Raw genomic sequence first — 26,756 nt, forward strand, 5'->3', positions numbered from 1 at the left:
CCTATATCATTGTCCTTGGTCGGGAAGGCAACGTTGTCTGACCCACAGTCTTTTTTATGGGTGCTGTCAGTCTCAGTGCTTGGGCAGTTTGCCACGGAGCATGTTGGAACAAAGCTAATGGAGCAAGGAAACTCCCCACTGCTCTGGGCACGATTTCCCATTTCCCTTGGAGACTCCTCACTCATCCTATTTTGCAGGAAGCTCAATCCAACTGCCAATTGAGAGCATGACGTCTTTGCCATTGTAGCTGCTAAGTCACACTGTGACTATAAATCACTGCAGAAATGGTTAAACATAAAGGAGATCACTCACAGGTGGTGTTTGGATTTGATGTTAGAAATGGCAGGATGACCCTTGACCTCTCACAGACGGGCTGACCACCCTTGCCGCCAAGAAATGGTAGTCAATGCTTCTTGAGCTCTTCAGTGACCCTGTGAACTTCCCCACCCTCCACAGGAAGCACTCAGGCTTAGTCCACCCTCCTTCCAAACACAGGAAGGTTCCCAGCCCCTACTCAATATTTCTCCATTCAGTAGCCCTAGCCAAGCTGTTCCAATACAGCTACAACACTGGCATTTACCCGATAATGTGGAAAAATACCCAGGCATGTCATGTCCACAAAAAGCAGGACAAATCCTATCCATGCAATTACCGCCCCATTAGTCTACTCTCAATCATCGGCAAAGTGACGGAAGATGTTGTCGACAGTGCTATCAAGCAGTGCTTACACAGCAATAACCTGCTCACTGATGCTCAGTTTGGGTTCTGCCAGCTCCTGACCTCATTTTCAGCCTTGGTCCAAACGTGGACAAAAGAGCTGAACTCAAGAGGTGAGGTGAGAGTGACTGCCCTTGACATCAAGGCAGCATTTGACCGAGTGTGGCATCAAGGAGCCCTAGCAAAACTGAAGCCAATGGGAATCAGGGGAAAACTCGCCGCTGGTTGGTGTCATACCTAGCACAAAGGAAGATGGTTGCGGTTGTTGGAGGCCAATCATCTCAGTCCCAGGACATCACTGCAGGAGTTCCTCAGGGTACTGTCCTAGGCCCAACCATCTTCAGCTGCTTCATCAATGACCTTCCTTCAATCATAAGGTCAGAAGTGGGGATGTTCGCTGATGATTGCACAATGTTCAGCAGCATTCGCAACTCCTCAGATACTGAAGCAGTCTGTAGAAATGCAGCAAGACCTGGACAATATCCAGGCTTGGGCTGATAAGTGGCAAATAACATTCATGCCAAGCAATGACTATCTTCAAAAAGAGAGAATCTAACCATCTCCCCTTGACATTCAATGGCATTACATCGCTGAATCCCCACCATCATCATCCTGGGGGGTTACCACTGACCAGAAACTGAACTGGAGCAGCCACATAAATACCGTGGCTACAAGAGCAGGTCAGAGGCTGTGAATTCTGCAGTGAGTAATTTGCCTCCTGACTCCTCAAAGCCTGTCCACCATCCACAAGGCACAAGTCAGGAGTGTGATAGAATTCTCCCCACTTGCCTGGATGGGTGCAGCTCTAACAACACTCAAGAAGCTCGACACCATCCAGGACAAAGCAGCCCGCTTGATCAGCCCCCCATCCACCACCTTCAACATTCACTCCCTCCACCATCAGCGGTCAGTCTCGGCAGTGTGTCCCATATACAAGATGCATTGCAGCAACTCACCAGGGCTCCTTCGACAGCACCTTCCAAGTTCACAACCTCTAGAAGGGCAAGGGCAGCAGACGCAAAGGAACACCACCACCTGCAAGTTCCCCTCCAAGCCACACACCATCCTGACTTGGAACTATATCGCCGCTCCTTCACTGTTGCTGGGTCAAAATCCTGGAACTCCCTCCCTAACAGCACTGTGGGTGTACCTACACCCCAAGGACTGCAGCGGTTCAAGAAGGCGGCTCACCACCACCTTCTCAAGGGCAATTAGAGATGGGCATCAAATGCGGAACGAATGAAACAAAAAGGTATGGTTTTAATCAGGATTTGATCTTACTCACACTGAGCAGGGAAGTACTGAGTACAAATGGAAAGAACAGTGGATATCCATGGACTCGGAGCAATACAAAGAACAGCAAAGGGATTCAAAGAAAGCAGTTAGACCTCCAAAAAGGGAATACGCGAAAAAACGTGCGAGGGATGTTTGGGAAAACACTCAAAGTTTTATAATCATATTAAGAGAAATAGGGTGGCTAAGAATAAGATCATTGAAAATCAGGAAACGGCAGACATGCTAACTTGCTGATTTATATCAGTCTTCACTAAAAATAAATCAAATAAAGGAACTTAATTAACATAAGTAGAAAATGCCCATAGAGATAAGAATGAAACTAAAGATAAATACATCGCCAGGGCGTTTTAAAAGAAGTAGATGAGGAAATGATGGATGGTTTAGTCATGATCTTTCAAAATGCTCTTGATTCAGGAATTGTTGGAAAATTGTTAAATTATTAATGTCACTCCATGATTTATGAAGGGCAGGAGAGAGACACGAGGAAGTTACAGGCCTATTGGTGGGGGAGTTACGAGAATCAGTTATTAGGGACAGAACGACTGAGCACTCAAACAAAAAGATCTGATCAGAAAAGGCAAACATGAACTAGTGTTTACTGTTGAACTTTTTGAGGAAGAAACTAAAGTGGTAGATAAGGGAATGTCTGGGTTATTATTCATATGGACTTATAGAAGGCATTCGGTAAGGATCCGCACAAGAAACGGTTAACAAAAACGAGAGTGCATGCAATTGGGGGTAATCTATTAACAATAGGTAGGACATTAGTTAAGAGGTAGAAGAGAGGGTAGGGATAATGGGTATGCACTCAAATTGTCAGGATGTGGTGTCCCTCATGGATCTGTACTGGGGCCTCAGCTTTTCACTGTATTTATACATGACTTAGACAAAGGAATTGGGACATATATGAAAATTTGCTGACAACACAAAGTCAGGTGGCCCAGTAAGTAGTTTAGATGGGAGCAGAAAGTTGCAAAGGGACATTGACAGATTAAGTGAATGGGCAAAACTTGTGTCAGATGGAGTTCAACATGGGGAAGTGTGAGGCCATCAACTTCGGACCCCAAGAAAGAAAAATCAAGGACATTTTCTAAATGGTGAGAAACTCGGAACTGTGGAGGATCAGAGAAGGAGAGATTTAGAGGTCTGTGTACAAAGTGGATAGGAAAAATAATTTAAAGGGTTAATGGGATGTTGACCTTTATCTCATTGGGGCTGGAATACCGTGGGGTAGAAGTTATGTTACAATCAGATAAGCCTGGGTTAGACCTCATCTGGAGTACTGTGTTCAGTTCTGGACATCGCACCTCAGGAGAGATATACAGGCCTTGGACAGAGAGTACAGTGCAGCTTTACCAGAATGATGCTGGGGCTAAAAGGGTTAAATGATGAAGACAGGTTGCATTGACTGGGTGTCCTCCAGTGCCTTGCTCCAGTGGCCATTTTTCATCTGCGAGCCCAGACAGCTCAGCCGGATTCTGTCCTCACCCGAAGTTCCAACAATGGAGTTCTGAACAATGGTTAGGAACGGGAACAATACTTGATATATTTCTCCGCTCCCTAGACAAGAGAGTTTCGGTTCAACTGTAGAACGGCAACTGCCCCACACTGGTTCAGATCAGCTATGTCAGGTCAGGCTGGAGGAAACTGGGCCTGGAACATTGAGGCAACTGAGGTTTATTTATATACGAACTGAACTATCAGGAAGGAAAATAGTCCAAGGAACGAATTACAGATGTGCCGGGGTAGTTACTCATGACTGTGCTTCATACCAACCTTAACTACATTATTCTGCCTTTCGTTTGGTTTTTTTCCCCCTCCATTTGTTTATTGGCCCCTGCGAGTTCAGGAACAGTTACTCATGTGTGATACTCGCCTTGGTGAATGAACAATGGTGCAGTAAATTTAAGTCATCCTGTTCTCCTGTCTATAGAAAATGTACGTGGGTGTACAATGGAGCTGTAACCAGGAGGAAGTGACTGTTCGACGGGACGGGTTCATTGCAGTCGCGGTTTACTCAGTGATGATTTCAATGCCAGGAGTTTACCTATTTCACGAAATCATGAAGCAGATTAATGTGTGTTGAGGCAATCTGTTTTAGAGGGGCATGGAATGGTTGCAGCACAGAAGGAGGCCATTTGGCACGTCATGTCCATTCTGGCCCTCCGTAAGAGCCACTCAACTAGTTCCACTCCTTTTCCCCGTAGCCCCGCAAATTCTTTCTCTTCAGATAATTATCCAATCTCCTTTTGAAAGCCACGATTGAACCTGCCTCCACCACACTCTGCATTCCAGATCCGAACCGCTCACTGCTTAAAAAAGCTTTTCCTCAATTCACTGCTGCTTCTTATGCCAGTCACCTGAAATCAGTGCCCTCTGGTTCTCAATCCTTCCGTCAATGGGAAGAGTTCTGAAATAAATAAAAAGGTTTGAGAATGTCTTAGTTGACTAGCTAGTCTCATGATTTTGGACACCTCTATCAAATCTCCTCTTCACCTTTTCTCAAAAGAGAACAGCCCCAGCTTCTCCAATTTATCCACGGAAATGAAATCCCTCATCCCCGGAACTATTCTCATAAATCTGTTCTGCATTCCCTCCATTGCCTGCACATCCTTCCCAAAATGCAGTGCCCAGAAATGGACACACTACTCCACTTGAGGCTGAGACCGTGTTTTATAAAGGTTCATAGCGAGAGGATTCGAGTACAGGAGCAGGGACGTCTTGCTGCAATTATACAGGGCCTTGGTGAGGCCGCTCCTGGAATATTGTGTGCAGTTTTGGTCTCCTTATCTGAGGAAGGATGTTCTTGCTATAGAGGGAGTGCAGCGAAGGTTTACCAGACTGATTCTTAGGATGGCGGGACTGACATATGAGGAGAGATTAAGTCGGTTAGGATTATATTTGCTGGAGTTCGGAATAATGAGGGGGATCTCATAGAAACCTATAAAATTCTAACAGGACTTGACAGGGTAGATTCAGGAAGGATGTTCCCGATGGTGGGGGAGTCCAGAACCAGGGGTCATAGTCTAAGGATACGGGGTAAACCTTTCAGGACTGAGATGCGGAGAAATTTCTTCACCCAGAGAGTGGTGAGCCTGTGGAATTCGCGACCACAGAAAGCAGTTGAGGCCAAAACATTGTAAGCTCTTGGGGCGAAGGGATCAAAGGATATGGGGAGAAAGCGGCAACAGGTTACTGAGTTGGATGATCAGCCATGATCATAATGAATGGCGGAGCAGGCTCGAAGGGCCGAATGGCCTACTTCTGCTCCTATTTTCTGTGCTTCTATGTTTTATCTCAAATGCCCGATAACAACTTTCTCAACCTGCCCTGCCACCTTCAACAATTTGTGCACATATACCCGCAGGTCCCTCTGCTCCTGCACCCCTTCTTTTTTGGATGTTTTTGGGAACATCGCCGATAGTTAGGATGTGACTTTATTGTTTCGGATGTACTGAATTTTATTATACATTTAGTTACTGTTAAAAACATACCTGATATAAGATGCATTCTTACAACTTTTGAACCCAGACTTTTGAAAGCCGGACTTGTTCCATCGAAGCGGGAAGGACAATTCCAGACCCCTCCACGTCTGCCCCAGCTGAGATCATCAAACTTGGAATGGCTGGCACCTTTTCAGCATTCTGATAACAATCACGCATTGGCATGCGACAGGTTGGCGTCTGTCGGTTTTATTTTATTTGTTTCATGGGATGTGGGCATCACTGGCCAGGCCAGCATTTATTGCCCATCCCTAATTGCCCTTGAGAAGGTGGTGGTGAGCTGCCTTCTTGAACTGCTGCAGGCCGTGTGCTGTAGGTACACCCACAGTGCGGTTAGGGAGGGAGTGCCAGGATTTTGACCCAGTGACAGTGAAGGAACGGCGATATAGTTCCAAGTCAGGATGGTGTGTGACTTGGAGGGGAACTTGCAGGTGGTGGTGTTCCCATGTATTTGCTGCCCTTGTCCTTCTAGTTGGTAGAGGTCGGGGGTTTGGAAGGTGCTGTCTAAGGAGCCTTGGTGCGTTGCTGCAGTTGAATCTTGTAGATGGTACACACTGCTGCCACTGTGCATCGGTGATGGAGGGAGTGAATGTTGAAGGTGGTGGATGGGGTAGCCGATCAAGCGGCCTGCTTTGTCCTGGATGGTGTCGAGCTTCTTGAGTGATGTTGGAGCTGCACTCATCCAGGCAAGTGGAGAGTATTCCACCACACTCCTGACTTGTGCCTTGTAGATGGTGGACAGGCTTTGAGGAGTCAGGAGGTGAGTTACTCACTGCAGACTTCCCTGCCTCTGACCTGCTCTTGCAGCCACAGTATTTATACGGCTGCTCCAATTCAGTTTCTGGTCAATGGTAACTCTCAGGTTCTGATAATGGGGGATTCAGCGATGGTAATGCCATTGAATGTCAAGGGGAAATGGTTGGATTCTCTCTTGTTGGAGATGGTCATTGCCTGGCACTTGTGTGGCGTAAATATAACTTTCCACTTATCAGCCCAAGCCTGGATATTGTCCAGGTCTTGCTGCATATGGATACAGACTGCTTCAGTATCTGAGGAGTCGCAAATGCAATTATCAGCAAATATCCCCACTTCTGACCTTATGAGGGAAGGAAGGTCATTGATGAAGCAGCTGAAGATGGTTGAGCCCAGGACACTACCCTGAGGAACTCCTGCAGTGATGTCCTGGGACTCAGATGATTGACCTCGAACAAACACAACCATCTTCCTTTGTGCTAGGTATGACTCCAACCAGCGGCGAGTTTTGCCCCTGATTCCCATTGACTTCAGTTTTGCGAGGGCTCCTTGATGCCACACTCGGTCAAACGCTGCCTTGATGTCAAGGGCAGTCACTCTCACCCTTACTTCTTGAGTTCAGCTCTTTAGACTCTCGCAGTCCAGCAGCTAGCAATGGCATCGTGAAGAGCTATTTAATGAGCAGTCCTACTCTGGGTAAACAAACTTTATGAGCCAACTTCCTTCATGTAAATATTTCCACAGTAGAAATTTCTTATCAGTAGTAGTTGAGGCCTGGGCAGGCATTTGCGAGAGGAAAGGCTGGGTAATGAAGTGCACTTCTCTCGAACAATGACTATAAACGGCAATATCTATAAGTGTTAAGGCGATGCAGCAGCATCCTGTCCTGAAAATTTTATTTTCAATTCTATTTATGTTGCAAACATCACGAAAGGAAACTGCCTGAAACCTCATGCAAGTGACATTTCCCACGCATGGATTACATAGGATTTTGCAGGTTTACTTAGGATAATTGTGGCTAAATTGTGGCGAGTCAAAGAGACTTAGTAGTTGGCAGGAAAAAAGACAGAGGCGCAAGGGGAGAGCCAACTGTGCAACAGCCCCAACAAACAAATTTCTCTGCAGCACCTGTGGAAGAGCCTGTCACTCCAGAATTGGCCTTTATAGCCACTCCAGGCGCTGCTTCACAAACCACTGACCACCTCCAGGCGCGTATCCATTGTCTCTCGAGATAAGGAGGCCCAAAAGAAGAAAGAAAGAACTTAGGATATACAGCACGGAAACAGGCCATTTGGCCCAACCAGTCCATGCCAGCATTTCTGCTCCACTCGAGTCTCCTCCCATCCTTCCTCATCTCACTCGATCAGCATAACCATCTATTTCCCTTATCGCTTCCCCTTAAATACAGTTCAATAATTTCAGAGCATGACGGGCCCCCCATTTTACTTTTATTTTTTTTAGTGTTTATTTTATTTCATCTTCGTTTGTTCAGTTTGCTGACCCACAGTTTTTCTTTCATGTTTGTACTTGCGGCTGTTCAATTTTCAGTCCGTTAACACCCTATCTGTACTAATGCTTTGTCTTTCAACACACCATTAACATATTGTTTGCCTTTGCTCCACGACCTTCTGGTCAGCTATTCTGTGACCTTGTCCTATCTACACCTTCTCCTTTGTGATCTCTTGCCCCACCCCCGCTTTGCTTATAACCTTTCACATTTCTAATATTTGCCAGTTCTGAAGAAGGGTCACTGACCTGAAACATTAACTCTGCTTCTCACTCCACAGATGCTGCCTGAGTATTTCCAACATTTCTTGTTTTTATTATTCCCTTAAATACATCTGTGCTATTCGTCTCAACTATTCCCTATGGTAGCGAGTTTCACATTCTCACCACTCTCTAGGTAAAGAAGTTTTGTCTGAATTCCCTATTGGATTTCTTGGTGACTATCATATATTGATGGCCTCCAGTTATGCTCTTCCAAGAAGGAGCACTCTCTCTGTAGCCACTCTATCGAAACCTTTCAAAATTTTAAAGACCTCTATTAGGTCTCCCCTCAGTTTCTCTGTTCAAAAGCCTGTTCATTTTTTTCCCCCAAAAATATACTTCATTCATCTTCTTTGGCCTCCTTATCTCGAGAGACAATGGATACGCGCCTGGAGGTGGTCAGTGGTTTGTGGAGCAGCGCCTGGAGTGGCTATAAAGGCCAATTCTAGAGTGACAGGCTCTTCCACAGGTGCTGCAGAAAACTTTGTTTGTCGGGGCTGTTACACAGTTGGCTCTCCCCTTGAGCCTCTGTCTTTTTTCCTGCCAACTGCTAAGTCTCTTCGACTCGCCACACTTTAGCCCTGCCTTTATGGCTGCCCGCCAGCTCTGGCGAACGCTGGCAACTGACTCCCACGACTTGTGATCAATGTCACAGGATTTCATGTCGCGTTTGCAGATGTCTTTAAAGCGGAGACGTGGACGGCCGGTGGGTCTGATACCAGTGGCGAGCTCGCTGTACAATGTGTCTTTGGGGATCCTGCCATCTTCCATGCGGCTCACATGGCCAAGCCATCTCAAGCGCCGCTGACTCAGTAGTGTGTATAAGCTGGGGATGTTGGCCGCCTCGAGGACTTCTGCGTTGGAGGTACGGTCCTGCCACCTGATGCCAAGTATTCTCCGGAGGCAGCGAAGATGGAATGAATTGAGGCGTCGCTCTTGGCTGACATACGTTGTCCAGGCCTCGCTGCCATAGAGCAAGGTACTGAGGACACAGGCTTGATACACTCGGACTTTTGTGTTCATTCATAACATTTGTAAAAGTGCATTATATAACAGTTCAATTTTGACATTACATAGAATGCAATACAGTTTATTTCAATACTGTACAGTTAAACTAAATGGTACCATTTAAAGGGAGTGCAGGAATAGAGAGACCTGGGGGTAGACGTGCCACAAATCTTTGAAGGTGGCAGGGCAAGTTGGGAAGGGTGGTCAAAAAGCAAATGGGATCTTTGGCTTTATTAATAGAGGCATTGAGTACAAAAGCAAGGATGTTCTGCTAAACCTTTATAAGTCACTTGTTAAGCATCGGGCCTCCGAGAGGGTGCAGAGGAGATTAACTCAAATGGCGCCAGGGATGAAGGGCTTCAGCTATGTGAGAGACTGGCGAAGCAGGCGGTTATTTGCTTTAGAGCAGCCAAGGTTGAGAGGAGATGTAATCGAGGTGTTCAAAATCATGAACTGTTTTTGATAGAGTAAATAAGGAGAAACTTGTCTCCAGTGACAGGACGGTGAGTAATAAGAGGACACGGACAAAAGAACCAGGAGTGACGTGCAGGGAAAAAAAAGAATTTACACAGTGAATCGTTATGATCTGGAATACACTGGCTGAAATTGAATCATAACTTGCAAAAGGGAATTGGATAAATACCTGGGCTAGAGGGAAAGAGCAGGGGAGTCGGATTAATTGAATAACTCTACCAAACAGCCAGCACAGGCATGATGGGCTGAATGGCCTCTTTCTGTTGTCTATCATTTCACGATCCTATGAATCGATGAAAAGGCTCGAAAATGCCTCAAAATCGACAGGAAACAAGGGAGCCGAGAGTTTGAGTAAGGGAAGGCAACCTTCCTGAGATAGCTTGTTGCTGCTGATGTGGTTTAAGTATTTACAATAACATATTCAGATATTATTTATGACAATTAGAAAGCTCAGCACATGTACTTCCTAAAGGGGAAGTGTTTTGGTTAAACTGAGACACATTGTTACCGGTCACTCCCTCAGAATGACTGCCCTCAATCACAAGAAAACCTTGGAAATTCATATTCTCTTTCGCCGATTAGAAAAAAAAATGAAATGAATTTTAAACCAACCCCCGCCCACACACTCAGCAGCTCATGACAGAATCCAAAGATTTGCTTTTCTGCAATGTAAAAGCAATCTGTCTGGCCATTTTGCTTGCCTGTGGATTTATTTAGTAGAATTGTTTCCTCATGCTCCCTATTCACTAACAAAACTTAAAGGCATTTAAGACTCCCATCCTTTCGCAACTTATGGCACTGTTCACTTCTAACTAAGTAGCCGTCACTGAGCTTTCCGTCAGAGCTATTTTTTTGTGACTATCTAGTATTCTTTCATCAATCCATTACAGTCTATAGCTTGTCTTCCAACTCAGGGCTCTGTTCTGTATCCCTTCTGTTCCTTAACCTTCTGCACGAGAACAATCTTTTCATCATCCAACCTAATGGTATCAGCAGTATCTCCGTCTCTCAGCTAGAATTTTGTGGGTTCAAGACCCATTCCCAGCGACTTGAGCACATCATCTAGGCTGACATTTCAGTACAGTACTGAGGGAGTACTGAAGCTGCTGTCTTTCCATTGAGACGTTAATCTGAAGCTTGGTCTCTCAGGTAGATTCAAAAGATCCCATCATGGTATTATTTGAAGAAGATGAGGGGAGTTCTCCTAGTGTCCTGGGCAACATTTATTCCTCATCTAATCTTCTTCTTCGGCAGTCCCTCGGGAACGAGGATGACTTTCTTCCACTCCAGGGTTGTGAGTCCTTAGGTGACCGAATAGTCCAATTCTGGATCCGCACACTCTGCCACAGGTGGGGCAGGTGGTGTTTGGTGAGACGAGGGAATAGGATGCTCGAATTTCCGAACCTCCTTCCGCTGTTTGTGCTTGGTCGCTGCCTGGGCATGTCGACGTTGTTCGAACTGGCTGGCAGCTTCGCGGATGCTTCTTCTCCATTTCGGGCGGTCTCGGGCAAGAGATTCCCACGAATCAGTGGAGATGTCCACATTTTGTCAGGGAGGCTTTAAGGACATCCTTGTAGCGTTTCCTCTGCCCTCCTGGTAGCCTCTTGCAGTGAGGGAGCTCGGAGTGGAAAGCTTGTTTTGGGAGTCTTGTGTCAGGCATGTGGACAATGTGGCCTGTCCAACGTAACTGACTAGCCACGAGCAGTGGGGCCTGAGAGAGGACACTGATATTGGAGCACCTGTCCTGGCACGGAATTTGCAGGATCTTGCGGAGACACCGCTGGTGATATCTCTCCAGGGCTTTGAGATGTCTGCTGGGGCTGGAAATTGGGCAGAAGCTGGAACTGGCCCACTGACTCAGGGTGCACTACACCTGCTCTATCCAGTTCCACCATGAAGGTAAGTAAAAACATTCAAACTTACCTTTCCATTGGCACCCTCCCTTTAAAGACCTGTTTCGCCAGCCAAGCACCGAGAGAAATTGACAGCAGCAGGCATGGCACATTCTTTTGCCATCTTTTTTATTGTAGGAGCCAGCTCGTCTGAAACTATCTCCCGTACTCATTTCTAATATTTTATTCTCAGTGGGTCAGGCTGGCAAGTCTGCAGTTATGGCCCAACCTTCATTACGAGCTTTTGATGACAGCTTTCAGCGTAATCAGTCTGTTTTCTCCCTCTATATTCGCTCTGTGTTTGACGTGTTACTTCAGTGTTAAGCAAGGGAAGTGGACTTTGTACAGAAGAGATCCGCAGAGATGGGATTTGTGAAATTAATTTTACGCAAGATAAACCGTCCCAGAAACTCATCTGAAGCTGCTTACCGTTCCTCGAACTCACCCCCGTAAACGTCCAATATACAGGTTATGTTACTGGACTAATAACCCAGAGAACATAAATTGAAATCCCACTGTGACCTTTGACGCTGTTGGATTGTTGTAAAAACTGAATTATTTCACTGATATCCTTTAAGGCAGGAAACCAACTGTCTTTGCCCAGTCCGCATCCAAAGTTGCTGACTGTTAACCACCCTCTGCAGTAGTCTAGCAAGCTACTCAGTTATATCAAACTGCTACAAAGAAGCAATTGGGGAGGGCAATGGTTAAAGAAGACAGTTCACTGCCATTCTTCTCAACTAGAGATGGACAGTCAGTGGCAAATATTCCTTTACACAGAGGGTGATCAATGGGAATAAGTTGGTCGGAAGGGAAGTGAGGGACAGTGAAAAAAAAACAGTTGAATACTGGTGGGGAAACGGTGGGCTTGTATTGTGGGAAATGGGCTGAAGGTCCTTCATCCAAACGTGTCTTGTGATGTTGTGGGAGCTGCGTGAATGTGAGCCAGTGTGGTCTGTCTCAATTACATGCCGACGCGACCAACTCGATTCAACCAAGGAAAAAGGGGCAGTTTTAACAGCTCTTTGAAGTATCAAAGTGGAAAAATAATTGTGGTCAGTTTAGACAGCTTTTTAACAAAGTCTTCTGGTGATTATTTTTAATGATGGTTTCATGCAAATAGTAAACTCCAGTGAAAGTGTCAGAACGGGTTTGTAGAAGCTATTGATTCCAGCAGACAGACACACACTGTCGGAAGGACAAAATGACCAAAGTGGTTAATGGTTGTATCGCTGTTGGCGGTAAATTAACTTCCTCTTGGGAATCAAAAAAAAACGCAAGCAAATAAGGCAAGCTTGAACCAAGTCGAGCAAAAAAAGTCAACTTCACCATTAAGTGGTTTTCAAACTCCACCTAGTGACCGACTTACTCATAGCCAGTCGAGTCAAGTCTGCTCTGGAGTTGGTGATTCACCCCGATCAGACCTGTACTGTACCCGGCAGGAAGATCTCTGATAGTCTCGCGCTACTCAGGGATACGATCGCCTACGTACGGGACAGGAGGGTGGACGCCTGCCTCATCAGCCTGGACCAGGAGAAGGCTTTTGACAGGATATCGCACACCTACATGATGGACGTGCTTTCCAAAATGGGGTTTGGGGAGGGAATCTGCAATTGGATCCAACTGCTCTACACAAACATCAGTAGCGCAGTCTCAATCAACGGGTGGGAATCTGAAAGTTTCCCGATCAAATCTAGAGTCAGACAGGGCTGCCCTCTGTCCCCGGTCTTGTTTGTTTGCTGTATTGAACCCTTTGCTGAGTCTATTAGGAAGGATGCGAGCATAAGAGGGGTGACAATCCCAGGCAGCGGAGGCACTCAGGTCAAAACCTCCCTGTACATGGATGACGTCGCCGTTTTCTGCTCGGATCCGCTGTCCGTGCGCAGACTGATGAGCATCTGCGACCAGTTCGAACTGGCCTCGGAAGCCAAAGTTAACCACGGCAAGAGCGAGGCCATGTTCTTTGGCAACTGGGCTGACCGATCCTTTGTCCCCTTCACCCTCAGGTCAGATTACCTGAAGGTGCTGGGGATATGGTTAGAAAGGGCCGGGGCGTGCCCCAAAACATGGGAGGAGCGAGTAGCCAAGGTACGACAAAAGTTGGGCATGTGGGGGCAGCGATCTCTCTCCATTGTGGGTAAGAACCTGGTCATCAGGTGCGAGGCGCTCACGTTGTTGCTCTACGTGGCGCAGGTCTGGCCCATACCCCACTCCTGCGCCGTGGCAGTCACCCGAGCCATTTTCTGCTTCGTCTGGGGATCTAAAATGGACCGGGTCCGGAGGGACACGATGTTCAAATCTCTGGACAAGGGCGGGAAAAATGTACCCAACGTGGCCCTCATCCTGATGACCACCTTTGTGTGCGGCTGCATCAAGCTGTGTGTAGATCCCCAGTACGCAAACTCCAAGTGTCACTACGTGCTGAGGTTCTATCTGTCCCCGGTGTTGCGAAGGATGGGCCTGGTCACATTGCCGCGGAACGCTCCATGCAGTTGGGCGGTGCCGTACCACCTATCCTTCGTGGAGCAGTTTCTGCGGGAAAACACTTTTGACCACCGGTCCATCAGGCAGTGGTCTGCACGGAATGTCCTCAAGGCCCTACGGGAAAAGGAAACGGTGGATCCTGTCGGATGGTTCCCCGAGCAGACCGTCAAAGTCATTTGGCGGAATGCCTCATCACCAGAACTTTCAAACAAGCACCAAGACGTAGCTTGGCTGGTGGTGAGAAGGGCCCTCCCCGTCAGATCCTTCATGCACACCCGAAGTCTCGCCCCCTCCGCACAATGCCCCCGCGTTGGCTGTGGTGGGGAAGAGACGGTCGCCCACCTCCTCCTGGAATGTGCCTTTGCAAAGCAGGTGTGGAGAGAGACGCAGTGGTTTTTGTCAAGGTTCATCCCAAGCAGCTCTGTAACACAGGAGTCTGTGCTCTACGGGCTGTTCCCAGGGACGCACACCGAGACAAACATCAACTGCTGCTGGAGGACTATCAATTCGGTGAAAGACGCCCTTTGGTCTGCCCGAAACTTGCTGGTCTTCCAGCGCAAAGAGTGGTCCACCACCGAATGTTGCAGACTGGCACATTCCAAGGTCCAGGACTACGCGCTGAGGGACGCACTAAAGCTTGGGGCAGCCGCAGCAAAGGCTCAATGGGGAAAGACCACAGTGTAAGGTTTCCCCCCACCAAGCTGGACTGAGGGGCTGGAACCATGGGAAGCCCCTCGAACTGTATCGTTAATATTCTCAATTGCTGTAAATGTAAAACTGTAATTGACATGACAATTGTGAAACGGAAGGGTTGGGAAGAAACTCATGACAGTATTGAAGGAAACTGATCTCCCTTGCAATGTTTGTATTTTTTGGTGCTGTTTGGAAACTGTTTGGCAATGTAATTTTTACAGATCTTAAAATGATCCCCAATTGTTCTGGAAATTGTTTTTCGGTATCTACCCTATTGAACCCTTTTATCTTCTCTCGATCTTCTATAGCCAAGGAAATACAAGCCAAGTTTATGCACCCTGTCCTCAGTTTAGCTACTTCAAGCCCAATACCATTCTGGCCAGTCTACACTGTACCCACTCCAAGGCCATTCTGTCCTTCCTGCCTAGAACTGAATGCAGTACTCCATATCTGCTCAGACTAAGGCTGGACACAACTGAATCATAACATCCTCCCTCTTTTCACCCTCCAGCTCCCTTGAGATAATGGTCAGCTTTCCATTGGCCTTTTTGATTGATTTTTGTACCCGTCGACTACTTTTCCGTGATTTATACACATAAGACCCAAATCCGCTTGCTCCTGCACAGCTCCTCGTTTCTCAAAGTGATTGTCCCAAATTGCTCCTGGGTCGAGAGAGAAAAACTTGATATGGTTGCATGAAGCATTTATATGACAACACCGCACATGGTCATTTTCTACCTTTAAAAGACCACAGTGTAAGGTTCCCCCCACCAAGCTGGACATATTGCTACATCAGATTTTCTATCGATACTATATTAAACTGGCTATGTATGTCATGCACTCCTTTTGTGAGCGTCACCCTTCTGCAGCTGCATGCAGCAAACAATTCATTTCGGTGGGGTGTCTTCTCTTGGTGCATCTTTGCTGACGGCTGTGAAGGCCAATAGCTGGGAGGCAGGTTCTGCCACAAGTGCTGCACGTGAAAGCTGCCAAGTGACGCTGTGAGCTGTTGTTTTAGGCATGTGTTGCCAAGCTGCTGCAGCCACTGGTAGTGCACACCAGTCCACAGGATGTGTCGCAATTTCCCTCTTTCGCCAGCTAGTGACTCCCCGGGGGGGGGGGGGGGCGACTGTCAGCATTTAGGGCCTTCATGTCGCGCTTGCGTACATCCTTGAAGCGCCCCACTGGTCATCTGGCCCCGGCTACCTCACCGCACTGAAGGTACGCAACCATCTTCCATCCTGCGGACGTGTCCGATCCACCGAAGCCGCCTCTGTTTGATTAGTGCCAACACACTTGGGAGCTCTGCCTTTGAGAGGACTGCCGCATTAGTGATTTTGTCCTGCCCAGGATATGCCCGTAATGTGCTGAACAAAGAACAAAGAAAATTACAGCACAGGAACAGGCCCTTCGGCCCTCCAAGCTTGTGCCGATCCAGATCCTCTATCTAAACATGACGCCTATTTTCTAAGGGTCTGTATCTCTTTGCTTCCTGCCCATTCATGCACCTGTCTAGATACATCTTAAAAGACGCTATCGTGCCCGCGTCTACCACCTCCGCTGGTAACGCGTTCCAGGCACCCACCACCCTCTGCGTAAAGAACTTTCCACGCGTATCCCATGGAAATTATTGAACTGCTTTTCCTGGTAACTGTAAGTTGCTGAGAGTGCAGGTCTGATAAACCATCAGTTTGGTCCCAAGGGTCAGCTTGGTGCTATCCCATGCACATTTCGCGAGTCAAAGAGGTAGGTTTTAAGGAATGTCTTAAAGGCGGAGAGAGATACAGAGGCAGAGATGTTTAGGGAGAGACTTTCAGAGCTTAGGGTCAAGGCAGCTGAAGGCACAGCCGAAAAATGGTGCAGCATTTAAGATCAGAGATGCGCAAGTGGCCAGAATTGGCACTCCAGGGCTTAAACACAAGTATCAGCAGTGACACTCCAGTTTAGTAGTGAGGGAGTGCTGCACTGTCAGAGGTGCTTTTGGATGAAATGCTCGACCATAAGTCTCCATCTGCCTGCTTCAGTGGATGGATAAGGTCCCATGTGTGTGGGAGCTTGCGGTGCGCAAATGGGCTGCTGTGCTCCCCTGCATTACAACAGTGACTCCATTTCATTGGCCCTCAAGCGCTTTGAGACATCCAGTGGTCGCGAAAGGCGCTATGCAAATGCAAGTCTTTGAGAGGGTAGGTTATCATTTAGGGCCAGAAAGGCGGGTTGTTCGAATGGAAACCTGTTTGTTCTTGGGATTAAACACATTTTAAACAGGGGAGGAACCCACAGCAGGTGAAACCAGCATTCTGTGTGGAGGACCAGACAGCCCCTACCTCAGCTCCAGCGCCCATCTTCAGGCCCGAACAGCCGCGTTGCTCGGGTTACCGTTGCCCGGTGACGGCAAGGCGGCGGCGCTCCGATTGGGCGAGCGCCGGTCACGTGGCTCCCGCCAACCAAACGGCGGGGGAGGGGCGTGAACGTCCCGCCTTCCCCCTGCCGCTGATTGGCCCGTTGCCGCCGGCCGGGTGCAGCGATTGGTCGATTCCGGCTGTCAATCACCGCCGCCCGCGGCGGTGGTGGTGGGGGAGGGGAGTGAGGTGGCAGCTGCGGGCGCCGGCTGCTCCAAAATGGCGTCTTACTTCGAGGAACATGACTGCGAGCCCACGAACCCCGAGGAGCAGTACCGGCAGAACGCGTTGTTGGAGTTGGCCAGGTAGAGCTTCCTTCCCAGCGCCCTGCCTCTGAAGGACATGATGAGGGAAGGCTGTGGGATCGTCAGTGAGGCACGGGCCCTACAGGCCAATTGCCAAGTGATTCTAACTCACACCAAGTGCCCTTTTCCTATCACCCTCTGTGCACACTGACCGACACTGGCTTCTGGTCAAGCAACGCCTTGATTTTAAAATTCTTATCCTTGTGTTCAAATCCCTCCATGGCCTCGCCCCCCCTCCTCTCCTCCCTCCCCCTCTCCTCCCTCCCCCCCTCCTCCCTCCCCCTCTCCTCCTCCCCCCCCTCCTCCTCCCCCCCCTCCTCCTCCCCCCCCTCCTCCTCCCCCCCCTCCTCCTCCCCCCCCTCCTCCTCCTCCTCCTCCCCCCCCTCCTCCTCCCCCCCTCCTCCTCCCCTCCTCCCCCCCCCCTCCCCTCTCCCCCCTCCCCCTCCCCTCTCCCCCCTCCTCCTCTCCCCCCCCTCCCCTCTCCCCCCTCCTCCTCTCCCCCCCCTCCCCTCTCCCCCCCCCTCTCCCCCCCCTCCTCCTCTCCCCCCCCCTCCCCTCTCCCCCCCCCTCCCCTCTCCCCCCCCCCCTCCCCTCTCCCCCCCCCTCCCCTCTCCCCCCCCCCTCCCCTCTCCCCCCCCCCTCCCCTCTCCCCTCTCCCCCCTCCCCTCTCCCCCCTCTCCCCCCCCTCCCCTCTCCCCCCCCCCTCCCCTCTCCCCCCCCCTCCCCTCTCCCCCCCCCTCCCCTCTCCTCTCCCCCCCCCCCCTCCCCTCTCCCCCCCCCCCCCCCCCTCCGGCTCTCCTACATTCACTCGTAACTATGCATTGGCCAAACTGGTTTTTCTGGGATAGAGGCTTTTGTCCAGCCTTTTAGCTGTTCTTGTGCTTTGTTTTGAGGAGATTTTGAAGCAGGTTAGAGAGTTGGGGAAAAAAAAGGATTTTGGAGACCCAGAGCTGAAGGGTGGAGCAGAGGGAGAGGTGGACAGAGTAAGAGTGAAAGATGTATGCAAGGCTCAATAAGGTTGCAGAGATGTGTGAGGCTATGAAAGGATTGTAGAGGAGGACAGCGATTTTGAAATTGATGCATTAGGGAGCTAATGAAGGATGACAGGGTTGATCTGTGGATGGAACATGACATGGATAAGATAGGATGTTTTCAACAATTATAGAATATGCAGCACTGAAACAGGCCCTTCGGCCCACCGAGTCTGTGCTGACCATTAACCACCCATTTATACTAATCCTACACTAATCCCATATTTCTACCACATCCTCACCTGTCCCTATATTCCCCTACCACCTACCTATACTAGTGGCAATTTATAATGGCCAATTCACCTATCAACCTGCAAGTCTTTTGGCTGTGGGAGGAAACCGGAGCACCCGGCGGGTGCTACCTATCTTGTATTTTATGGCCCCTGCCAAATGGAAATATTCTCTCCACGTCTGTCCTGTCCAATCTGTTCAAAGTTTTGAAGATCTGTATCTCTTTTCTGAAGAAAAGAACCTCAACTGGGTTAATCGTTCCCCATCTCTCAGTTGTAGGGCCGTCCTTGTAAGTCTTTTCTGCACTTTCTCTCATGTTTCTATGTCCTTTTTATCGTAAGAACTCTGCAGAGCATGGCTTGACAGGGTTCAACACCGCTTCACAACTTTGAATTAACCCGTGTTTCCAATGGGAGTGAACGTGAGATAGGGACAAAGGTATGCTGGGATGTTGAGTTTGAAGTTTAGATCAGAGTTAAGCTTGGGTGCTGCTGTTCTCAGCCTGAGTGCCTGTCAGGCAGGTGGATGGAATGGGGGCTTTAACGCCCCTTCTTTGTCCCCTCTGCTACTGCAGCCCAGCTCGAGCTGGGTTTCTGGAGTCGTACCTCAACCTTGCTCCTGAAGCCAAAAAAAAATATATTGGCAAGTAAAATCAAGGAATCCCAAAGATGTTTTATAAATACATAAAGAGCAAGAGGATAACAAAGGAAAGAGTAAGGCCTATTGGAGACAAAATGGGAACGTGTATGTGGAGGCTTAAGACGTGGGCATGGTAATATTTTGCATCTGTCTTCGCTGAAGAGGGGCATGATGCAGTTAAGGGGGAATGAAATGTTTCGTGGGATAAACCTAGTGAGGGAGGAAATATTAAGGGGTTCAGAATTTGTGTGTCCCAGGAGAAGCAAGGGAGGAAATAGTGAAAGGTTTGAGACATCTTTTTCCAATCCCCTCTGGATACATGTCTGGCGTTGGAGAGCTGCTAATGCGCTGTGTTCAAAAAGGGCTAGACTAACCTCAGCAGTGGGGAGATTTAATTGAGGTGTGTAAAATTGAGGGGCCTAGATAGAGTGGATAGGAAGGACCTATTTCCCCAAGCAGAGAGGTCAATAACCAGGGGGGCATAGGATTTATCTTGCTAAGCTAAACGATTCATTTACTGCCTGCCTTCTGTCTGTAGGATGTTTGTTTTGTGTTAATGAAATAATGAAGTATATTAGCAATAAAGCATTTTCCGTCATGTGTCTGTTTTTAGGTCTCTGTTGGCGGGAATAGATGTGGACCTTGGACAAGTCGATGTTTCGGACTGGGATCACAGACTGCCACCTGCTGCGAAAAAGGAGATTGTACAGAATCTCCTAACAGTCCCTGTGACGCCAGAACAAGCAGGTAGGAGTCTCGGGTCAGGGGCAGTGGTAGCTGGAATTAGCAGAGTCCACAGTTCAATCCTGTTCGTGCCAGGGCGTGGAGTGTACCAAAGTGTAACTGGTCACGTGAACACTATGTGCATTACAGTTCAGAAAGTTCGAGGTTCTCGGCAGAGAAAGAGGCCCTTTGGCCCATCAGGTCCATGCTGGCTCTCGAAAGAGCAATCCAGTCAGTCCCATTCCTCCGCTCTATCCCCATCGCCCTGCAAGCTGATTTCCCTCATTGCCCATCCAATTTTCGTCTTCACTTCCTTCACCCTTGTAGACTGTGTGTTTTGGGTCATTACCACTCGCTGTGTTTTTAAAAAAAAAAGTTCTTCCTCATATCCCCCCCCCTGCATCTCTTTCCCAAAACCTTCAAACTGTGTCCCCTAGTCCTCCTTCCATCAGCTATTGGGAACAGCCTTTCTTTGTCTCCCTTATCTAAGTCTGTCGTAATCTTGTACACCTCTATCAGATCTCCCCTCAATCTCCTTTGCTCCAAGGAGAGCAACCCGCAGCTTCTCCAGACTAACCTTGTAGCTAAAATCCCCCATCCCTGGAACCATTCTGGTAAATCTTCGCTGCACCCTCTCATGGACCCCCACATCCTTCCTAAATTGTGGTGACCAGAACTGCACACAGTACTCCAGTTGGGGCCCAACCAGAGCTTTCTAAAGGTTCAGCATAATTTCCCTACTTTTGTACTCGATGCCTCTATTTATGAAGCCTAAGATCACATATGTTTTGCCAACTACTCTCTCAATATGTCCTACCACTTTCAAAGGTCGATGCACACGAGCCCCCAGGTCCCTCTGTCCCTGTAACACTTTAGAACTTCTCTCAGGTGGCTGAGCAGAATGGATGCTACAATTGGCCTGCATTCTCTAGGCAAAGAACGGTGGGGGGGGGGGAAATGAACACCTACTCTTGGCCAGTATTCTGTCCTCCCTGCCTGACAGTGTGACATGTGTGCCTGTGGAGGGCAGCATTGAATTGACTGTGCGCTGGTCCATGGAAAATTACCATGTGACACTGTCCAGACTCTCGCGCTACACATTAGTCATCATGGCAGAACTGATCACCTCCTGTTCCGAAGATCCTGACTGGTGATTACAGCTGTGCAACTGAAATCTTACAAGGATTCAGCGCCGGGAGGATAGTAGATGACGGGAAAAGGAGTGGGGCACAAAGGAGGAGAAACCGCCAGGGAGGGATCAGTGGAGCAGGAAAGCACAGAAAGAAAAAGTTTGGGCATGGACCGACAACAAACCATACGTTACAAACCGTTCTACTTCTAACCTAACCATCAACCTGCCCGAGTGCAGCTGATCAGTTTGTTATCGGAGTTGTCTCGTCTTCGGATCATTCCAAAGGCGGAAGGTGCGAAGCTGAAGCTGTCCGGGATCTTGAGGTCGGTTTCCTCTATTAAGCAGACTCTGTTCTCGCAGTTATAGGGTAGAAAGTTGTCGGTGAATTGCTGCAGGAGTTCCGAGTGTCCGAGGCCCAACCATTGTCAGCTGCTTCATCGGTGACCTTCCCTCCATCGCAATGCCAGAAGTGGGGATGCTCACTGATAATTGCGCAATGTTCAGCATCATTTGCGACTCCTCAGATAATTTGCAGCAGCCCATGTCCATATGCGACAAGATCCAGGCTTGGGCTGATAAGTGGCAAGTGACATTCATGCTGCACAAATCCCAGGCAATGACCATCTCCAAGGAGAGAGATTCTAACCATCTCCCCTTGACGTTCAGTGGCATTACCGCCATCAACATCCTGATGATCATTAACTTAACTGGACTAGCCATAAAAAACTATGTCTACAGTCTACAAGACTGTCTACAAGAGCAGGTCCGAGGCTAGGAATTCTGTAACAGTTGACTCACTTTCTCACTCCCCATAGCCTTTCCACCACCTACAAGGCACAAGTCAGGAGTCTGATGGAATACTCTCCATTCCTGGATGAGTACAGCTCCAATAATATTCATGAAACTTGACACCATCCAGGACAAAGCAGCCCGCTTGATTGGCACCCCATCCACCATCTTTAACATTCACTCCCTCCACCACCAGCGCACAGTGGCAGCAGTGTGTACCATCTACAAGTTGCGCTGCAGCAACTCGCCAAGCCTCCTTCAGCAGCACCTTCCAAACCCACGACCTCTACCACCTAGAAGGACGAGGGCAGCAGATGCATGGGAACACCACCACCTGCAAGTTCCCCTCCAAGCCACACACCATCCTGACTTGGAACGATATCGCCGTTCCTTCACTGTCACTGGGTCAAAATTCTGGCACTCCCTCCCTAACAGCACTGTGGGTGTACCTACATCACAGACTGCAGCAGTTCAAGAAGGCGGCTCGCCACCACCTTAATTTGGCATGGGAAATAAATGCTTGTAAGCAACACCCACGTCCCATGAATGAATTTAAAAAAAAAATGAATTCTGATGAAAGGTCATTGGCCTCAAACCTGTTTCTCTCTCCACAGATACTGTCTGACCTGCTGAGTATTTCCAGCATTGTCTGTTTTTATTTAGATGAATCACATGCTGGCTGGCCGCGAAGTGTCATAAGGCTGCACACCATATCCCAAAGTTATTTCTGTGCCTTCTGTTTGCTTTTCATTCAGACAGAGGCCTGAAGTGTCCAGTCTGCTTACTGGAGTTCGAGGAAGAAGAGAGTGTGAAGAAAATGCCATGTGAACATTTCTTCCACTCTGGATGCATTGTGCCCTGGCTGGGAAAGGTACGTGTGTGTGTGTGTGTGCGTGTACGACCTGGGACTTCTCAGTTGAAATTACAATTTTTAAAAATCCCTCCAGCTCTCCTCTCCAAGAACAAATCTCTGGCAGTAACCCCCTCTCGCCCCTTTATGGCGACCTCCAGTATTTGGCGAGGTTCAAAAGTAGCCTTTCCTTCTTTACTGCCTCGTTCCCCAGACATGGAGTCAGTTTTCCTATGATCCCTGTCCGCCCACCACACTGATTCATTCACCACTTGTTCTCCAAACATATCCACTATCAAGCTTTTTTGATTAGATTAGATTAGAGATACAGCACTGAAACAGGCCCTTCGGCCCACCGAGTCTGTGCCGAACATCAACCACCCATTTATACTAATCCTACACTAATCCCATATTCCTACCAAACATCCCCACCTGTCCCTATATTTCCCGACCACCTACCTATACGAGTGACAATTTATAATGGCCAATTTACCTATCAACCTGCAAGTCTTTTTGGCTTGTGGGAGGAAACCGGAGCACCCGGAGAAAACCCACGCAGACACAGGGAGAACTTGCAAACTCCACACAGGCAGTACCCGGAATCAAACCCGGGTCCCTGGAGCTGTGAGGCTGCGGTGCTAACCACTGCGCCACTGTGCCGCCCCTTTCTCGATGAAATCAGAAGGGCCAAAATCGTCATTCAGCTTCTGCCAAAAAACCTACATCTCCTGTCGGCTTGCTCACTCTGGCTACTCATTAGACCACCTTTGATTCCAGATTTATTCATTGAATTCAGATGTCGCCATCTGCTTCGGTGGGATTAGCCTGGCTTACTAGTCCAGTGACGTTACCACTAGTTACAGAGCTTTTCTGTCCCGTCTGTGTGGCACAGCACGTTGTTAGGGCCATTTACCATGCGAGCTCCGTCTGTGCATCACTGGATAGAAACCAAGTCTCACTTCAACATTATTCTGTTTTCTTACAGACTAATTCCTGTCCATTGTGCAGACTCGAGTTACCCACTGATAATGAAGAGTACGAGGAGTACAAACGAGACAAGGTGAGAAAATTGCACCCTAACTGAGCTTTGCCGTGCTGTCTTTACTCCTTTTAGTGTTGGTACGCATTTTATCACTGACATTGGAGTGAGGATGTTCTAAAATATCCTTTTGCAATAAGGAGCCCAATTGTGGTAAAGTGCTTTTTGTGATGGACCTCCAGCTGAGGCCAGTTACTCGATTTGTAAATCCGTACAGACAAAACTAGCTGGCTTTAGGACTTTTTTTGATTTACAGAGACAAATCGAAATTGAAGCCGAGCACTCGCACCCCAGTGGGAGTCGGCAGAGGAGGAGGGAGTGAGAAATGGAAAAGGAAAAAGGCGTGCTGGCTCACCTCTTTGTTTAGTCTGCAAAGAACGTGTTGCCTTCTGTGCTGAAACATCAAGTGACGTAGAGATTAATATAATTGTATCAGCATTAAAATACGCAACAGTTATCATTTTATTTCATGGCATCCTTTCGTATAATATCCCAATAATATTTGAACCTATCCCAGAGAAAGTAATTTCTCAGTACTATCAAACTTGCCCACTGCAGCCAAGGAAAGAAAAACAACCAGCCCTAGGGCAGTCGGGGAAGCTGTGGGTTCAGGGACCCGCTCAGAAATCCAGGGCGAGTCGCCAGCATCCAGGTGTAGAGAGACATTTTAAAGTAGATTTGTCGGCAGTGCTGCTTACGTGGAGCAGTGGAAGGTCTGCAATGTAACTTAATTTTGTTGCTCCCCCAGGAGAGAAGACGGCAGAAGGAACACCGCCTGGAATCCCTGCACGGTGCCATGTATACGTGACGGCCCTTCTGAGGACATTCCGAGCTTTGCCGCGCACTTTTCTAGCTTCCGGTGGTGTCCCGCTGGGCTCCCTGAGCATTGTATTAACAGACTCCGCTCTACCTGCTCCTCCCTTCCCGTTCAAACGAAAGCAGAACTAAGATGAAGAGCAGCTGCAGTGCAGCGTGCTTTGACAAGTCCGACAGCGACATTATTCCCCATATTTGTGCAAACAAAATACTGCTACTGTTAATATTGCTGCGATTGGCTGGTCCATTAATGACATCCCATCATCCAGTGCTGGTTCTTTATAAACTAAATTTCATTTCAAAGTTCATTTTAAAAGGTTATAGAAAACCAAGTCTTTTTGAAGGACAAAAAGTGTGTGAAGTATTACATTCTTTCTATGACAGAATCTCCTTTCTGCACTTAAAGAAGTAATCACATATGCAAACATATTGCTGTGCAGGACGAAACCATATGCATCAATCCATGTCCAATTTATTATTGCAGGTTATTTGATAAAAGCTTTTCCCCCCCCTTCCTCTGCTAAAGGTACACTGATTCTTGGTGGGGTACGTTTCTGCTGGTCTTTGTTTAAATAGATGCTTTCAAAGAACAGCATAGGAACAGGCCATTCGGCCCTCCAAGCCTGCGCTGATCTTGATGCCTGTCTCAACTAAAACCTTCTGCACTTCCGGGGTCTGTATCCCTCTATTCCCATCCTATTCATGTATTTGTCAAGATGTCTCTTAAACGTCGCTTCCACCACCTCCCCCGGCAGCAAGTTCCAGGCACTCACCACCCTCTGTGTAAAAAAAAAACTTTCCTCGTACATCCCCTCTAAACTTTGCCCCTCGCACCTTAAACCTATGTCCCCTAGTAACTGAATCTTCCACCCTGGGAAAAAGCTTCTGACTATCCACTCTGTCCATGCCACTCATAACTTTGTAAACCTCTATCAAGTCGCCCCTCCACCTCCGTCGTTGCAGTGAGAACAATCCGAGTTTATCCAACCTCTCCTCAGACCAGGCAACATCCTGGTAAACCTCCTCTGTACCCTCTCCAAAGCCTCCACGTCCTTCTGGTAATGTGGCGACCAGAATTGCACACAATATTCTAAGTGTGGCCTAACTAAAGTTCTGTACAGCTGCAGCATGACTTGCCAATTTTTATACTCTGTGCCCCGACCGATGAAGGCAAGCATGTCGTATGCCTTCTTGACTACCTTATCCACATGTGTTGCCACTTTCAGTGATCTGTGGACCTGTATGCCCGGATCTCTCTGCCTGTCAATACTCCTAAGGGTTCTGCCATTTACTGTATACTTTCAAGGGAGAGTGTACAGTGCATAGTTGTCAGCAGGTCAGTTGACTGCAACAACACGAACAACTTGCATTTGTCTCCTTCGTTAACATAGGTAAACATCCCAAAGCACTTCACAAGAATGTGAATAAGATGAACATATAGTAGTACTAAAGCCCATTGATCATACCGTAAGCAGAAAATCGCAAAAGAAATTGCATCTTTAAACACGCAACTCAAAACTTCCTTGTCTTTGGTATTTTGTTTTATAACATTTTTACTCACTTAAAAAAAAAATCACCTATTCCAGACAAAAAAAATCTATCCAGTAGTTGTAAGTCTCTGCTATTTAAATGTGACTCTCAATAAGAATATTTAACCAGTTGCCTTGCACTGAAATTCTGCTTTCCTCTGGAAATGAGCAGTTTAAACTGGGTGTTGACGTTTGACAACCTTGTTTCCTTCAGTAAGGCCCCCTCCCACTTCCTTTCACGGATGACGAACCTAAATTTCAGTTAACCTATTGTTCGGCTTGGGTGAGGGGTAGGGTTGCTGTGTTACGCCTCAGACCTCCAGGCTAAGGAGAGGAGAAATCGGCTCGATTCCTTGCTGGAAAATACGCAGGCATGGATTTCAGCTAAGGATGGGACCGGCTTCGGCTGTGATCGTGTCTTAATGTGCTGCTGACATTGTCAAGCCTTGGTTAGGAAGAATGACCCCCAGTTGAACAAGGGATGGGAAGATGCTCACTCCTTGAGAAGCCTATGCACTCCAGAACCTAGCACTGCCGAAGAGAAAATTAGTGAGTAGGGGAACAAAAAAAAAATTAACCAGCTATGATTTCCATTGAAATTCTACTTTACCTGACACTGAAGTTTCTTTGTACGATGCAGAATATTTCAAAACACGTTTCCCTGCAAATAAAACATTGATCCAGGA

The 26,756-nt window shown here is 48.0% G+C and overlaps 1 protein-coding gene and 1 long non-coding RNA gene across 2 annotated transcripts; one reads left to right on the forward strand and one right to left on the reverse strand.

Annotated features, from left to right (window-relative positions):
• Positions 1–1,957: 1,957 nt before the first annotated feature.
• Positions 1,958–11,724, reverse strand: LOC137357135 (uncharacterized). Its single transcript, XR_010971144.1, has 2 exons — positions 11,442–11,724; positions 1,958–4,423 (listed from the first exon to the last, which is right to left on the reverse strand). It is a non-coding gene; the product is annotated as an uncharacterized lncRNA (long non-coding RNA).
• A 5,415-nt stretch (positions 11,725–17,139) lies between these two features.
• Positions 17,140–26,756, forward strand: rnf181 (ring finger protein 181). The gene is made up of 5 exons (XM_068023483.1): positions 17,140–17,291; positions 19,806–19,939; positions 22,592–22,707; positions 23,672–23,746; positions 24,474–26,756. The coding sequence occupies exons 1-5, from the start codon at positions 17,206–17,208 to the stop codon at positions 24,531–24,533; spliced, it is 471 nt and encodes a 156-aa protein (XP_067879584.1). The 5' UTR covers positions 17,140–17,205; the 3' UTR covers positions 24,534–26,756.

This window comes from Heterodontus francisci, chromosome 47, assembly GCF_036365525.1.
Source record: "Heterodontus francisci isolate sHetFra1 chromosome 47, sHetFra1.hap1, whole genome shotgun sequence".
Classification (NCBI taxonomy): domain Eukaryota; kingdom Metazoa; phylum Chordata; class Chondrichthyes; order Heterodontiformes; family Heterodontidae; genus Heterodontus; species Heterodontus francisci.

What these genes read in the sequence shown, in the direction of transcription:
- rnf181 (XM_068023483.1), top strand. Translation starts at nt 17,206, where the DNA reads ATGGCGTCTTACTTCGAGGAACATGACTGCGAGCCCACGAACCCCGAG. An exon ending in GCGTTGTTGGAGTTGGCCAG is followed by an intron (nt 17,292 to 19,805) that starts GTAGAGCTTCCT and finishes GTCTGTTTTTAG; the next exon opens with GTCTCTGTTGGCGGGAATAG. An exon ending in AGGAGTACAAACGAGACAAG is followed by an intron (nt 23,747 to 24,473) that starts GTGAGAAAATTG and finishes TTGCTCCCCCAG; the next exon opens with GAGAGAAGACGGCAGAAGGA.